Here is a 15,201-nt window from a genome sequence, read left to right as displayed (position 1 = left end):
TCTAATTTCTTCACTTTATGTCCAGTTGTAGCCTCTCCTTCATCTTCGCATTTCATTTATCCATTGTAGTTTTTTCTACTATGATTAGTAGGGCTAGATTTGTGAATAGGAATGGTTTGAATTTGTTTTAATTGTGTAATATCTCATTTCCTCCATCTATGGTTATTGGAAGTATTGCTGGGTATAGTAGTCTGGATTGGCATCTGTGGTCTCTCAGGGCTTGCATGACATCTACCTCTAGGCTCTTCTGCCTTTTATGGTCTTTGCTGAAAAGCCCAGTGTGATTCTGATATGTTTGCCATTGTATGTTACTTGGCCTTTTTTCCCTTTCTGTTTTTAGTACTTTTTCATCATTCTGTAAATTTAGAGGAGTATCTTTTCTGATCTACTCTATTTGGTGTTCTGTAGGCCTCTTGTATTTTTTTTTTAATGCATCTCTTTCTTTAAATTGTGGGATTTTCTTCAATGATTTTGTTGAAAGTATTTTCTTGGCCTTGGAGCCCGGCATCTTCTCTTTCCTCAATTCCTATTATCCTTAGGTTTCTCTTTTCCTGGTGGTCTTGAATTCCTGGATGCTTTGTGTCAGGAATTTTCATGTTTAATATTTTCTTCAAAGGTTGCATCAAAATTTTGTATTGTATTGTGTACTCCTGCGATTCTTTCCTCCATGTCTTGTACACTGTTGGCAGTGCTTTCCTCTGGCATTCGTGTTTATTCTCTAAGTTCTCTCTTTCCAGGCTTTCCTCAATTTATGCTTTCATTACTGTTTCCATTTTCATCTTCAGACCCTGAAAGTTTTATTGATGTCCTTCACCTGATTGCATTTTCTTTAATTTCTTCTAGTGATTTCTTCATTTCCTATCATGGCCTCTCTAAGGTCCTCAATTTGTTTCATTCTATCTTCCTATATTTGTTGACAGATTTTATTCATTTCCTCCATTATCATCTTCATTAGGAAATACTTGAGGTCATTTTCTTGTGTTTCAGTTGAGGCATGTGTCTAGGCTTTGGAGACCATGCCCACAAACACCTGGGCCCTGGAGCCTTCTGTGGATTGGCCATATGATCTGAAGTCAAGTCCACCTGTGATCCACACACTGGTGTCTCCCTTGGGCTAGAGAAATGTGACGCTAGTGCCCTGTAGCTCACAGTTCAGTAAGAGACACATAGTCTGATATGTAGGGTCCATCTGCAGCTCATAGGCTGGCATGCGGCCAGACTCTGGGGACTGGCAACATGCTGGCAGGGACCCAAGGACTCCTCCATGGATCAGCTGGATAGCCTGAGGCCAGACTCTCCTGTGTCCCACCCAGTGTGGACCCCTCTCACACAGGGATCTTCAGATCTGGTGCTCTGTAATTCCCAACCTAGTCTCTTGGCAGTTCAGTCTCATCAATAAGATACTGTATATGATTGGTGCAGCCATCTTGGAACTGCTCCTCATTTAAATTATTTTAACTGGTGTTTTCTTCTTAATTGGGTTTGTTTTGCTGCATTATGTATGGGTAAATTTAAGAAAGGGAACAGTTTTTATGTCAAGTGGGTTGGTGAATGTTTTTAATGTCAGCAGTAGTGCTATAAAGCAGGAGGATTGCAGTTCTTGCCCTGACTGGACAAAGATAAAAATTTTTCTTCAAACCCAGGGTCTAGGGATGGAGCTTTGTGATATGGTACTTGGATAGGATGTATGTACTTGGGTAGGCTATGCAGTTCACCACCACCACTGAAAAAATTTGTTTATTTCTATCCAGATTATGATTAGTCATCTAGTTTGCTCTCAGCCTTTTATTCTCTGCCTCAACTCTCAGAAGGATGTGGTCCTGAGAGTGCCACAACTCATAGTTCTGTCTTATTTTTGTGTATTCTTGCGTACTGATGCTATGCACTGAATAACATTTAAACCTGCTTTTTGGTTTTAACCAGTGAATAGTCATAAAAAGAGACAGAGCAAGTTAACATTTTCTTTTTTTTTAATTTAATGGGAAAGATCCCCCTCAATTTCTGTGTAAACTCATAGACAATTTTCATCAAGTTGAGAGAATTACTTCTAGCTTCCTAAGAACATTTACCAGAAAGAAATATCCAACATTGGATATCCTGTCCTAATTTCTTATTACTCCATGTCTGATATGCTTGTGTGGAATTTGGTTTTATTTTGTTTTGTGCTTCTGCGGAGAGCATGCTTCAGGATTCATTTCATGTTTCTGCATTAAGTTGGCAAATGTTTTGTTGATGATGTCGCTGATAATATTTTAAGCCATTTTTCTCTGCAATTTTAATTGGCACGACACATTGTTTTTAAACAAGATAATGCAATGTTTTAGAATAAATTTTCAAGCTTTTCTTAATTTCGTAAGTTTTCGATACGCCTGTAAAGAATTGATTTGTCTATCAAATATTTGGTAGAATTTCACATTGAATCCCTGTGGAGAGCTCATCATTATATGTTTGTGTGTGTGTGTGTGTGTGTGTGTGTGTGTGTGTGTGTGTATGTTTGTTTAATTCGATGTCTTTAGATATGATCAGCTTTATATATTACATAATTCAATTGGAGCCTCTTTCTGTCTGTTTGGTTTCTATCATTTCAAATGTTTATACAGTCTTTGCTACATGTGAATAAAATAACTGAGAATAGATAAAGTTTGCATTTTCACTGTCGTTTTTTTCCTCTGTAGCACTCTTCCCATTCCTCCATAAAATATATGACAAACTGAATATCTCCATATTTCCAAGTGATGCTATAACATTTTTACAAAATTTTGTAAATAAGACAAAAAAAGATCGGCTTGAAGACAATCAGAAGGTAAAATATAATAAAAATTTATTTGAATTCCAAGGCAATTCTGTCACATATCACACTTTACCCGTAGAAGCCTCTATTAGATATTTGATGAATTTGATATGTCCATTTGTGTTATGACATTTCTTCAATTTGAGCAATTTCTTTGAACATAGAGATTTCCAGTTGTATAGCATGTTTTTGCCTAATGTGATCAGAGGCCGGAAGAAAGAAACTCTCAGAAAGATGCCAGGGCATAAGTATTTAACCTGAAGTATTGTAGCATATTTTCTATTATTCTTGAGTCTGGAGTATTTGTATGTAATCACATAAAACCCAGTAATAAGTACCAAAAACATTAGTCGCTGTCTGTGGGGTGTTGGTTAAGAATATGTCAAGGAAACAACAAACCGAGGCTTAGGACTTCCTTCTGAACAAATGCCTATGGCAGGAGAAGGAACTACAATCATCCAGTCAGGAGTCTGTCTTGAGGTGGTTAGAATGTGGTAAAGCCACATGAAAAAGGTCTTTGACCAGACAGCATAATAGTAGACCATGATAGACAGCTTTTCCTCCAAAATCTAATAAGTGCTCTGTACTACTAATGATTCAGGCCACTTTAGCACTATTCTAGGGTTAAATAAGTCATATACTCATAGGAGAGTTTAAATTATTCACACAATATAAAATTTTAACTTCACAACAGCACACCTTTGCCTTTGATATCTTTGTCTGCTTTTAGCACCGAGTGGATTTCCTTCAGCTGATGATGAACTCTCAGAATTCCAAGGATGTGGATTCCCATAAAGGTAAGTAAGGATACTTCAGGATCTAAAATGTGTGCATAGAGGAAAGAGCTCTTTCTTGAAATGTAAGCTGGTAATTCAAGCAGAGAATGCTTCCTTCTAAACTGCAGAAAGGCACTGATATGCAGTGTTATTTACAGCCACCTGTAACTTTATAAAATTATGTAGTATATGCCTACAGAAAATATGAAGATTACTATACCTCCCATCTACTATGCCTTCCACCTTACAATCATAAACTCTCAATAACATGCTGCCTGGGACCCGAATTGTCCCAACAACAGCTGACATTCCAACATGGTGTGGGAAAATCTCATAAGTACCATTCCTTACTGAAAAGCTACAGATAGTTAACAACTGCTAAGAGAAAAGTAGTCAGTCTTTCACAGGAATGAGTCCTTACTTGTACAATGCTAAACGACCATCTCTAGAAACAAATACATATAGGAGAAACTAAGAAGAATCATCATGTGGTATTACAGAGTTTATTTCTACATGTAATAAAATTGTGAAATAAGACACCATAAATTTGGGAGTGAGTTGATGTGTGGCATGGGAGGGGTAGAAGAGAGGAGGGGAGGAGAAAATGAAATAATTATATTTTTAATTAACGTTTTATAAATCTGAGGGCCATTATGAGCCTGGCCTTCACACTACAAAAGCTTACGGTGATGTGTGGGGTTACCTACGTCAGGCAAATGTTGATTCTCACCTCATGCAGAGCCAGTACATCATAACCTGTACCTGAAAATGTGCTTCCATAGCACACAGTAAGTGAGAAAAGTGCCAAGATAGCACCTCTCACTGTGGTTCATGTTTTGAAATGTGTTCACTAGCTTAAGGGACTGTGGAATTTTTTTCTTTCACAATAGCATAGGACATTATAGAAGAAAATTCCCCATGTTTATGATACATTTCGTCCTCATTCTCTTACTCTTTTTCAGAGTAAGGCATTTTCCATACATTAGTACTGCAGCGTGTCTTTTAAAAATCATTATTATTTAATTTCATCATTTATCCCACATTTGAAGACAATGACCGATCTTTGTTTTTTAAAATCTTAATAAACTTAAGTATATTTTGGTCATATTTCTCCCCTCTTCTAGGGTCTTTCAGATCCCCACCCACCCAAGCTTAAGTTTTTTTTTCAAATGCAAACAAAACAAAGTCACCCAAAACCAAGGAAATAAAATAAAATTCCAAAAAGAAATAGATGCCTACCAAACTATAAGAAAATAAACAAACACACACCCACACCCCCCACACTCATACACGCGCGCACACGCACACACACACACCCCACACTCATACACACACGCGCACGCGTGCACACACACCCACACACACCCACACACACCCACACACACCCACACTCATACACACACACGCGCTCACACACCCACACCCACACACCCCCCACACTCATACACACACGCGTGCGCGTGCGCACACACACACACACACCCCACACTCATACACACACACGCGCACACGCACACACACACACCCCACACTCATACACACACACGCGCGCGCAAACACACACACACACCCCACACTCATACACACACGTGCGCGCGCGCACACACACACACACCCCACACTCATACACACACAAGCGCGCGCACACACACAAACACACACACACACCCCACACTCATACACACACGCGCGTGCATACACACACACACACACACACACACACACACACACACACACACTGGTGTCAAGTATATGTTGGGCAATGACTTCTGAACATAAGCCTGCCCTGGAGTGACTGACATACTAAGTGTTATTCTATTGAAGTAAACTGATTTTCCCTCTCCCAGAGGTACAAATGACAGATCTGTTGGTAAGCTTTTGCCGTGGGTCTTGTTCTTTCTTTCATTCATTCATTCTTTCTTTCTTTCCTTATTTCTTCCTCCCTCCCTTCCTTCCATTATTAAAAACTATAACAAAATAAAATACAATATGATAAAACAAACACCTAACATACGAATGTTGGGAAAGGCAAACCAACAGAAGGAAAAGAGCCAAAAGAAAGGCACGGGAATCAGAGACCCGCCTGTCTCTGCACCCTCAGGAATCACATAAACACACTGAGATGGGAGCAATAATATATACACAGGAGATCTGTCAGATGCCCGTGCGGGTCCTATGCATGCTTCTCCAGTCTCTGTAAGTTCACATGAACCTTGTCCATGTTGATTTAAAGAGCCCTGTGTTCTTGGTATTCTCCGTCATCTCTACATCTTGTATCCCACCTTCCTTTACTTCCACAGGGTTCCCTGAAATCTTAGGAGAGGGATTTAATGGAAATATACACGTCAGGGCTGAGTGATCCAAAGTCCCTCACTCTCTACCTAATATCTGGCTGTGGTTCTCTATATTTATTCTCATCTGCTGTGGAAGGAAGCTTCTCTGATGATGGCTGAGCACTGATATAAAAATATAGAAGAATATCATTAGAAGTAATTTTGTCATTACACCTTTTTTTGTGTTTTATACAACAATATTATTTGGTTTTACCATTGGTCCCTGGGCTATATCTAACCTCAGGTTCATGGTCACAAGCAGTGGCAGGTTTGATTCCATTTTGTGCTAGCACTTACTTAGTGAAGGCTGTATGTAAGCACTAGCCTTGATCATTGGTATAAAATGTCTAATCTCATTTTAGGTTTCTCTGATATGGAGATCATGGCCCAATCAATCACATTTATTTTTGCTGGCTATGAGACAACTAGTACTACTCTCTCCTTTCTTATGTATACACTGGCCACTCATCCTGAAGTCCAGAAGAAACTCCAGCATGAGATCGATGCAGCCTTTCCCAATAAGGTGAGCAGATGGTGCCTGGAGGCACAGGGAAAAGGGCAAAACTCAACAAGGAACACAACGTCCATGCTTCCATTTAGAATTATAGTAAACAGTAAGAATAGATTCTTTCAGCAATAGTCACAGAAAATCTAAGTCAGAGGCTATTATGAATAAAGCTGCTAAGAAAATGAAGACCCAGAGAGAAATACATGGTATATACTCACTTGTAAGTGGATATTAGCCCAACATAGGTGTCCTATGAGAGACTCCACCCAGTGAGGGATTAGTTCAGATGCAAGGACTCACAGTCTGAACCCTGTGGAGCATTAAGAGTTGTATAGAAGAATACAGGGGATGGAAGGACCAGGAAAGTCCAAGAGCCACACCATCAATGCTGGCAGACATGGACCCAAGGGATCTACACAAACTCAAGCACCAATCAAGGACAATTCATACAGAGAACTTTGACACACTGTTCAGATATAACCAATGGAAGCTCATTGTTCATATTGGGGAGTGGGTGGGCAGGAACAGGGACTGCCTCTGACATGAGCTCTGGGGCCAGTGATTTGATCACTTCTCCTTGACACAGAGGCACTGTGGGCAACCAGAGGAAGAGGATGCAGGCTATTAGGATGAGATCTGATAGCCTGTGGGCAGCTGGTGGGAGAGGAGACTTTTTACCCCCAGTTAGAGGTCTAGGGAAGGAGAACAGCTTAGGGAAGGAAGAAGAGGGTGGGAACAGGTAGATAAGAGCAAGGGGATAGCAACTGGAATGAAATGTGGATAAATTATAATAATGATTTAAAAAATCTAAAACAAAAAGAGAAAAGAAATCTAAGACAGAGGAAAAACTGCATGTAGAGAATATGTAAGCTTATAATTCTATAGTGCTCCTGCAATATTCACTACCTCTAACCACAATGACACAGTCTAAAACATGCATAAAATCTCTTCAGATTTCTAAGCATAATCAAGTACCAGTCAGGTGTCTTCTTGAAAAGTAAATGATGTTTTGCCTGCATGTATATTTTGTATGATGTGCATACCTGGAATGTGAGGAAGCCAGAAGAAAGCATCAGATCCTGGAAACGTGGGTCCTGGGAAGTGACCCTGGGTGGTTTATAAGAGTGAACAGTGCTCTTAATCTCTGGAGACCCTTAAACAAGTGACTCCATAGCTGTATTATTATACTGAAGCATGAAATGCTTTGGCCTGACTGTTGACTGATAGAGCCTGTGATTGACTTGCCTGGACAACCTGACTCAGCTCTTCGCCTCATACCTTCTCTCCTTAATCACATAATTAGTCTTGAAGAAGGCAAATCATTGAAGCCTCCAACTTAAACTGTTCACATCTGCATTGTAATCTCCTCAGTGTCTATGAAGTCACAGGCATACACTACATGATCTGTCTTCACATCTGTACCCAGAACTTGGTTCTGTTTGGTAATGTCCCCGAACTATGTGACTGTAATATTCGGGCTGTTAGGAAGGTGCACAGAAATATCTTGAGACCTTGAACTCACCCCATGTTCTTGTTTCATTCTGTTTCTATGACAAATATTCTGACTAAAAACAACTATGGACAGCAAAGTATTTATTTCAACCTATATTTTCAGAGGACTGTCTTCACTCATGAAAGTCAAATCAGGAACAGAAGGCAGAAACTTGTAAGGGGACTATAGCTGAGAATCCTAGTAGCAGGGGCCATGGCGACTGAAGAAGGCACTTCTAACTAGATAGCCTCTTAGCAGAGGGAGGAGAACACCAACCCACCCACAATAACATTGTTCAAAAACTTGCCCTGACTACGAGAAATTCAGGGGTAAAGATAGAATAGATAGAGACAAGACTGAGTGAATGTCCAACCAAGCTAGGCCCAAGCAAAGATCCATCTCACTGGAAGAGAGCCAATCCTTGATGCTATTAATGGTACTCTTCATGCCTGCAGACAGAAGCCTATAAAGTTGTTTTAATACACTGTAGGATAATGTACCCAGGCAATATATCTGTTACTGTAGAATGGACCCTAATAATCAAATAACAATCTTGGTTATCCACCCCCCAAATGTTCACAAACCAATCTAATCCAATAATTCCTAGTATCTCAGTTGAGATTTTCTTCCTAGATCACCCTAGGCTGTATGTAATAGATAAAGCCAAGTATGAGCATCTAAAGCAACAACAGGAAGACTCTCCACAATCAAGAATGGACCTGAGTGGATTTCCCACTAGGATTGAAATTTATGCCAAAGTAGTATCTGTTACTACCTTATTTTACCATCATGAACTTTAAAAGGAATAATTGTTATTCACTGTCAATTTTATATATGAATTGTGTTTAAAATGGAATCAAAATTTCAGATTGTGTAACCATAGTAATACAATTTAATCAAAACATTTACATGACATGATTTCCCAACTTAAAGTCTTGAACTGGAATTAAAACAAATATGCTGCAATTCTCCGCATTATGTTTCTGTCTCTGGACTTGTTATCTCTCTATTAAGTTAAAAACCTTCTTGATAACTGATTTGTCTTGAGTGTTATTTTCACAATATGTCGTTTTTATTATGTGAAGTGGAAAACAGCACAAAGTCAACTAGAATTTTTGGGTTCAAAGGATGTGCTTTATCTGACTAGTCACCTATATTCACTTCACAGTGCATTTCAATGGTGTTTAATGGGTCAAGCTATATGACTGCTGTTAACATGACTGATAATGATAAATTCAGTCATCAGTCTGCGTCAAATGTGGACTTAATAGTCATGTATAGCTTGACATGAAAGTTAATATCATAACTTAACCGAACAAAATCTGGTTTTCCCTTTCCAGGCACCTGCCACTTATGAGACCCTGGTAGAGATGAAATATCTGGATATGGTAGTGAATGAAACTCTGAGATTATATCCAGTGTCTAACAGGGTTCAAAGACTCAGTAGGAAAGATGTTGAAATCAATGGCGTGCTCATTCCTAAAGGGACAAATGTTGCTGTACCTGTCTTTGTTCTTCACCGAGACCCACAATACTGGAAAGACCCTGAGGAGTTCCACCCTGAAAGGTACAAGGATCCTGAAAAGGGAAACCTACTCAGGATCAGGACTCTCTAAAAATGTTGATATGTTTCTTGCTGAAAAATCACATAATTATAAATTTATATTATCTTGCCTGTATGTTTGACAGGAAGTTTTGTACTACAGAGTGGTAATTATTGTACAAACTACATCTATTTGAGCATATGAAATGTAGCATTACTACAAGTTTAATTTTATTTTAAAGTCTTAAAATTTTAATGCAAATCCAATAAATATAATATATCTGATGACATATTTCTATGTGCTTATAGATGTTTAATTAAAAAATCAGGTGTCTCCTGTTTTTAGAAATTCTCACTATATTCAATAAAATGCAAAGCATCATGTAAGGACACATGCTTGTGTGTGTGTGTGTGTGTGTGTGTGTGTGTGTGTGTGTGTGTGTGTGAGAGAGAGAGAGAGAGAGAGAGAGAGAGAGAGAGAGACAGAGAGAGAGACAGAGAGAGAGAGAGAGAGACAGACAGAGACAGAGAGACAGAGACAGAGAGAGACAGAGACAGTGACAGAAAGAGAGAGACAGAGAGAGAAACAGACAGAGAGAGACAGACAGAGAGACAAAGAGACAGAGACAGAGACAGAGACAGAGGGACAGAGAGAGACAGAGAGACAGAGAGACAGGGAGAGAGAAATGACAGTGATGAGGGAATCAGTGTTTTGTTTAACTTGTTAGGCTCATAGTCCTTTGAGGTTATCCATATTGTCACAAGAACTCTCCGAACACGTGACCAAATTTAGATATCATCTCCATACTCAATTTGATTAGAACTTGGTGCACATGGAAAGCATAGAAAGTCTCCTCTCGGGTTGAAGTAACCTTGCCAAGGATGAATGAGAATATAAGTCCTCCTAGTGCTTTCTTCTTCATGAGGTCAACACCCTCACACTCATCCACTGGGTGACTCTGCCAAAACCAGGTGACCTACTCTGTAGAAAGTTGAGATTGTCGTCCTTCCTGAGTCTGAAGCAGGGTCTTAAAAGAATGGAGAGTCATAAACAGTCTGTGGGCACTGCATGCAACATGGGGAATTTTTATTGTTTGCCTTTTTTGTACTTCTAATAATAATAAAAATACAGAACGATGTTTACTTTATTTTTGAAATTATAATTTAATTACACTCTTCTATTTCATTTCCTTTAATCACATCCTCCAAATTACTTCTTTCTTCGTCAAATTCATAATTCCTATTTCCACCAATTTGCTACTGCATGCATAAAATATGTATATAGTATATATATTTTCTCAAAATAACTTGTTTAGTCCAAATAATGCGATTTATGTGAAAATGATACCTTTAATATAGAGGCAATAGAATCTGGAGGACAAGAATTTCAACATCCAGTTGCTTCTTTTGATAAGGTTCTTGATGTCAAATGCCTTTTTTTTCTTAGCCATGTGCATTCAGTGTTAGTAGACTCTCTGCATACAGTGCTTATTAGAGGATTTGAATAGAATCTAATACTCCTTATTTTCTAGCTAAAGAGTTCTATGTCCCATCTCTATTACAACCATTTCCATCTCTTGTGGCTTACTGACTGCAAACTCTGGCAAAACTCATTTTTCTCAGGTAGTTTGGGCTTCAATCAGCATCAATCACTAGACCAGAAAGCAAGAAATATAAAAGCTAAAAATGTTGAAGAAATAATGAAACACAATCTCTATAGAAGTCTACACAAGAGTTAAAACATTTCTCTTGTGTGTCATCTTCACCAATAGGATACCATCAAGTAAAACTTTGAACCCACATACCATCATAACCCTCTCGACTCAAAATCTCTTTTACAAAATATGACTGAATAAATATTTCAATATGTTCTTGATCCATAATAATTATCACAGAACAGATAGTTATGATTTTTCTATACAATTTTCATCATCAAAATTTTCATACAATCACATAACGAGAAATATAATTTTAATTACACATAGTTCTATATGTTTGGCATATTTGCACTAAAGCAGGAGATTGAGAAGAAAATAAGTTATGACATAGTGGAGAAGCAATTTCACTTGATTCTCTTTGAAGAGACCAAGAAAGTAAAAGATTTTGTGAAAGAAGTTAAGTAGAGACAAAAAGGAAGTTGGAGAGGAAAAGAAGGACGAAGAAGAGAAAAAGATGAGAAGGACCATAACGAAACAATAAACAGGAAGAAGGGAAGTGATGAAAATGGAATGGAAAAAAAATATAAAAAAAAAAAAATAAAAAAATAAAAAAAAAAGAAAATGGAATGGAAACATTTTTTGTAACACACACATCATCTCCTTCTCCACACACCCAACTTAAAGGTCAAGACCATTTCCCTCTTCCTCGTTCATGCTAATGTCTGTGATGTTGTCACATCCATATCCCACAACATATTTTAAAGTTTAAAGCTACATTTGCTTTCAATGAACATTCACCACACATCATCTTACTAACATGAGGGCACTCCATTAAGGTGAAGGTGTGGAAAGAATGCTAACTTCCAAATTTCAGACTAAATTCACTACAACGTGATTTGAAAGGCCAACACATTGAAGTTCCCTGTATGACCTTGGATTGGGGTTTATGTGAAAGCTGTAACTATTTCATTCTTGAGAGTTCCATGTTTTAATGTTTATATTATTGCTCAATTTGACACTAGGTTCAGCAAGGAGAATAGAGAGACAATCAATCCTTATGTGTTCCTGCCCTTTGGACATGGTCCTAGAAGCTGTATTGGCATGAGGTTCGCCTTGATGAACCTAAAACTTGCTGTTGTCAAAGTCCTGCAGAACTTCTCCCTGCAAATGTGTGAAGAAACAGAGGTGAGACTGAAAACATTGTCTTTTTGAGTGCATTTTAAGAGGCCATCAGCATTTTTATAAACTGCAAGCTCATTATTTAAACAAAGCCATTTTTGATCTCTAGGGCCCTTCAGGTATGGAGCAGTTATTCCGTGCCTCAGAACATATGCCATGGTTATTTAGAGTCAGTGTAGATTGCCTTATGCGATCATGTATAGCATCCTAAAAGCTGAGCAAAGCTTGTTTGTAGCACATCCATGTATGTATACACTATGCATGGAACATATTTAAAAGTGTTTCATGTTAACTATGTATGTGAACATGTCTTGACTCCAAGAGTGTAACGATCACTTTATGATGAACATATCATTTCAGTAAATTCACTTCATGTACGGAGTCACTTTATAAGCTCCATAGTGGTTTCCAATGAAAGCCATAGCCCCAAATCACTGCCTTAAGTCGCTATTCATGGATATAAAGAGGTCCTTTGTCCAGCCATTTTACCCACTTGTGGTCATATTTTAGGAACTTCGGTTTACACTGCCAGGCTTCCATTTACATTCTTATAATAAGACCATGTGCTTTCTTTCCTTCATCACTCACCACTATTTCTCATCCTACAAGTTCAAATCAATCATATCCCTTCCAAACCAAGAGCCATTGCTAGCTTTTCTTTATGCCAGTTACTCTTGTCTTCTGGTGATGTTATCGTCAGGATACCATCCCCCACTGGCAAGTCATTAACTACCACATGTGCTCATTGCCGTTGTTTTCTCTGTACTCTTAAAGCATCCCCTACCTTCTAGGTCATTTAATTGTATTCTCCCCAGTAACTAAAGTGGTGCCTCAAAGGACATTTCCGTACTGAAACCTTCAATAAATATGTAAAGAGTGCTCTGTAGCTGTTTTGTAGATCTTGGGAGCACATTTTAAACCACTTCAAATATTAACAAACAAGAAAATTCTTTTAGTAGATGCAGGTCTCTGTGTGTATTTTAAAGTATTTTTACTATCTCTTTGAGAATTCATATAATACATTCTTATCATGTTCACCCCTTAACCATCCCCACCTCCATGCCCTTTCAATTTCACATTCTTTCTCTGTTTCTCTCTCTCATGTTAAATATATCAAATTCAATTTGTGTTACCTTAGTGTGTGGAGTCTTGTTTACTAAATGAAAGATTAACATTATATCATCTTTCAAAAATATGTGTGTTTGTTGAAGTATTAGCGGACTGAAACATGTTTTCATATTCCATATAAGCAATTCCAGATGTATGGCTTTAAAAGTCCACTTGTTAACATTTAAGATAGTTTCTTTTAATTATTGGAAGCAGTCCATGTGGTTCAGGATAGTATGCAACATGGTATGTAGCTCAGCAAGCCTTAACCTTGTATTCCTCCTCCCTCTACCTTCTGAATGTGAGCGACACAGCCATGTGACAACACAGAAAGAAACTATAATTTTTGTTGCGATAATGTCTTACCGTCCTTCTGTGAAATTTGATGATCCATTTGACTTACCAATGTGTTTATTCAACTGTTGCAGGTTCCCTTGAAATTAAGTAAGAAACCACTTCTTTCTCCGGAAAAACCTATAGTCCTAAAGGTTGTATCAAAAGATTGAGCAACAAGTGAAGACTGACTTTACCTCAAGTTCCAATATGTTCTTCAAAGGTTGAATCCTAAACATTGGAGATTTTTAACTTACATCTGAATGAAAGCTACATAAATATGACTTTAATGTATAGCACATCATGATTTGAACATCCTGAATCATCAGTTATCTTTCATTGCCTTGATAAAACAATTATTGTATACCAAAAGCCAGTAATTATTTAACAGCTCATATGTTCTTTCATATCAAATTATGAAAAATATGTTTATTTCTGTGGTGATAAAATTTTTCTTATTGATGTTATCAATATTGTTTCCCCTCTACAAGTCTTCAATGTTTTGTTAATGACCCAGAATTCAATTGACACTTATTTATCCTTTGCACTTTGACAAATTGTGAGTTTCTATATTGACCACTGTCCCCTTACCAAAAAGCTTATTTCATTAGATAAGACAGATGAATTAATCTGTAGATAAAAGATGCAAAGTTAGAAGACAGTTTGATATTAAGACAATTTATCAGAATACTAATAATAGGTTAACTCCTGGGACTATGAGCTATCCATCCATGTATTTTCTTTAGAGATAGAGTACCAGGCATGCATTTTCTTTCCACGGAGTATCATAAGGGAATATGCTTCATATCCAACTTTGAAAAGAACAATATAACCATGTATGTCGTAAATAATTGATATTTCTGAATTTCACACAACGCACTTTAATCACAATCACTTGACACTCCTACACTGAATACCTCACAGATCCACCCTCACATCCCTACACCCACCAAAATTACTGTTATCTACTTTTAATAACCTACTGATCCCAATTTGTGCTGCTTGCATAGTCCCAGTTTTGTGGCTATCCACTGGAGTACAGTTAATCCACCACCCATGGGTCACCCTTAAAAAACTGATTCTCGGTGGATGGAGAGATGGCTCAGAGGTTAAGAACACTGACTAGTCTTCCAGAAGACCTGAGTTCAATTCCCCGAAATCACAAGGTGGCTCACAACCATCTATAATGTGATCTGATGCCCTCTTCTGCCCTGCAGGTATACATGCAGGCAGAAGACTGTATATATAATATAAAAGTAAATATTTTTTTAAAGTTTCCAAAGATACTGATTTTCATTTACCCCCAAACCATCAGCTATTCACAGCTCTGTTAAGGACAAGGGTTTGTGAATCCCTTCACTTTCTATTCTAGAAACGTTAGTTGCTGGAACTTGATTAGATCTTAGTGCAGCCATCCTATCACACACAGAAGACTATTTTACTCTATTCCTCCACCATATATAAAGAACACAAGAAATTAA

At 37.9% G+C, this 15,201-nt stretch overlaps 1 protein-coding gene across 1 annotated transcript in view; it reads left to right on the top strand.

The window, feature by feature from the left end:
• Positions 1-12,328, top strand: part of LOC127202553 (cytochrome P450 3A24-like) — a 32,955-nt gene extending 20,627 nt beyond the window's left edge. Inside the window, exons 8-12 of the mRNA XM_051161196.1 lie at positions 2,676-2,803; positions 3,522-3,588; positions 6,263-6,423; positions 9,241-9,467; positions 12,124-12,328. Of these exons, the coding sequence (XP_051017153.1) occupies positions 2,676-2,803; positions 3,522-3,588; positions 6,263-6,423; positions 9,241-9,467; positions 12,124-12,313 (773 nt within the window). The 3' untranslated portion in view covers positions 12,314-12,328. The remainder of the gene's footprint in view (positions 1-2,675; positions 2,804-3,521; positions 3,589-6,262; positions 6,424-9,240; positions 9,468-12,123) is intronic.
• Positions 12,329-15,201: the final 2,873 nt, after the last annotated feature.

The sequence above is a fragment of the Acomys russatus genome, chromosome 19 (assembly GCF_903995435.1).
Source record: "Acomys russatus chromosome 19, mAcoRus1.1, whole genome shotgun sequence".
NCBI lineage: Eukaryota > Metazoa > Chordata > Mammalia > Rodentia > Muridae > Acomys > Acomys russatus.
The sequence above is the reverse complement of the archived record's forward strand: the minus strand, read 5'-3'. Positions and strand labels throughout refer to the sequence as shown.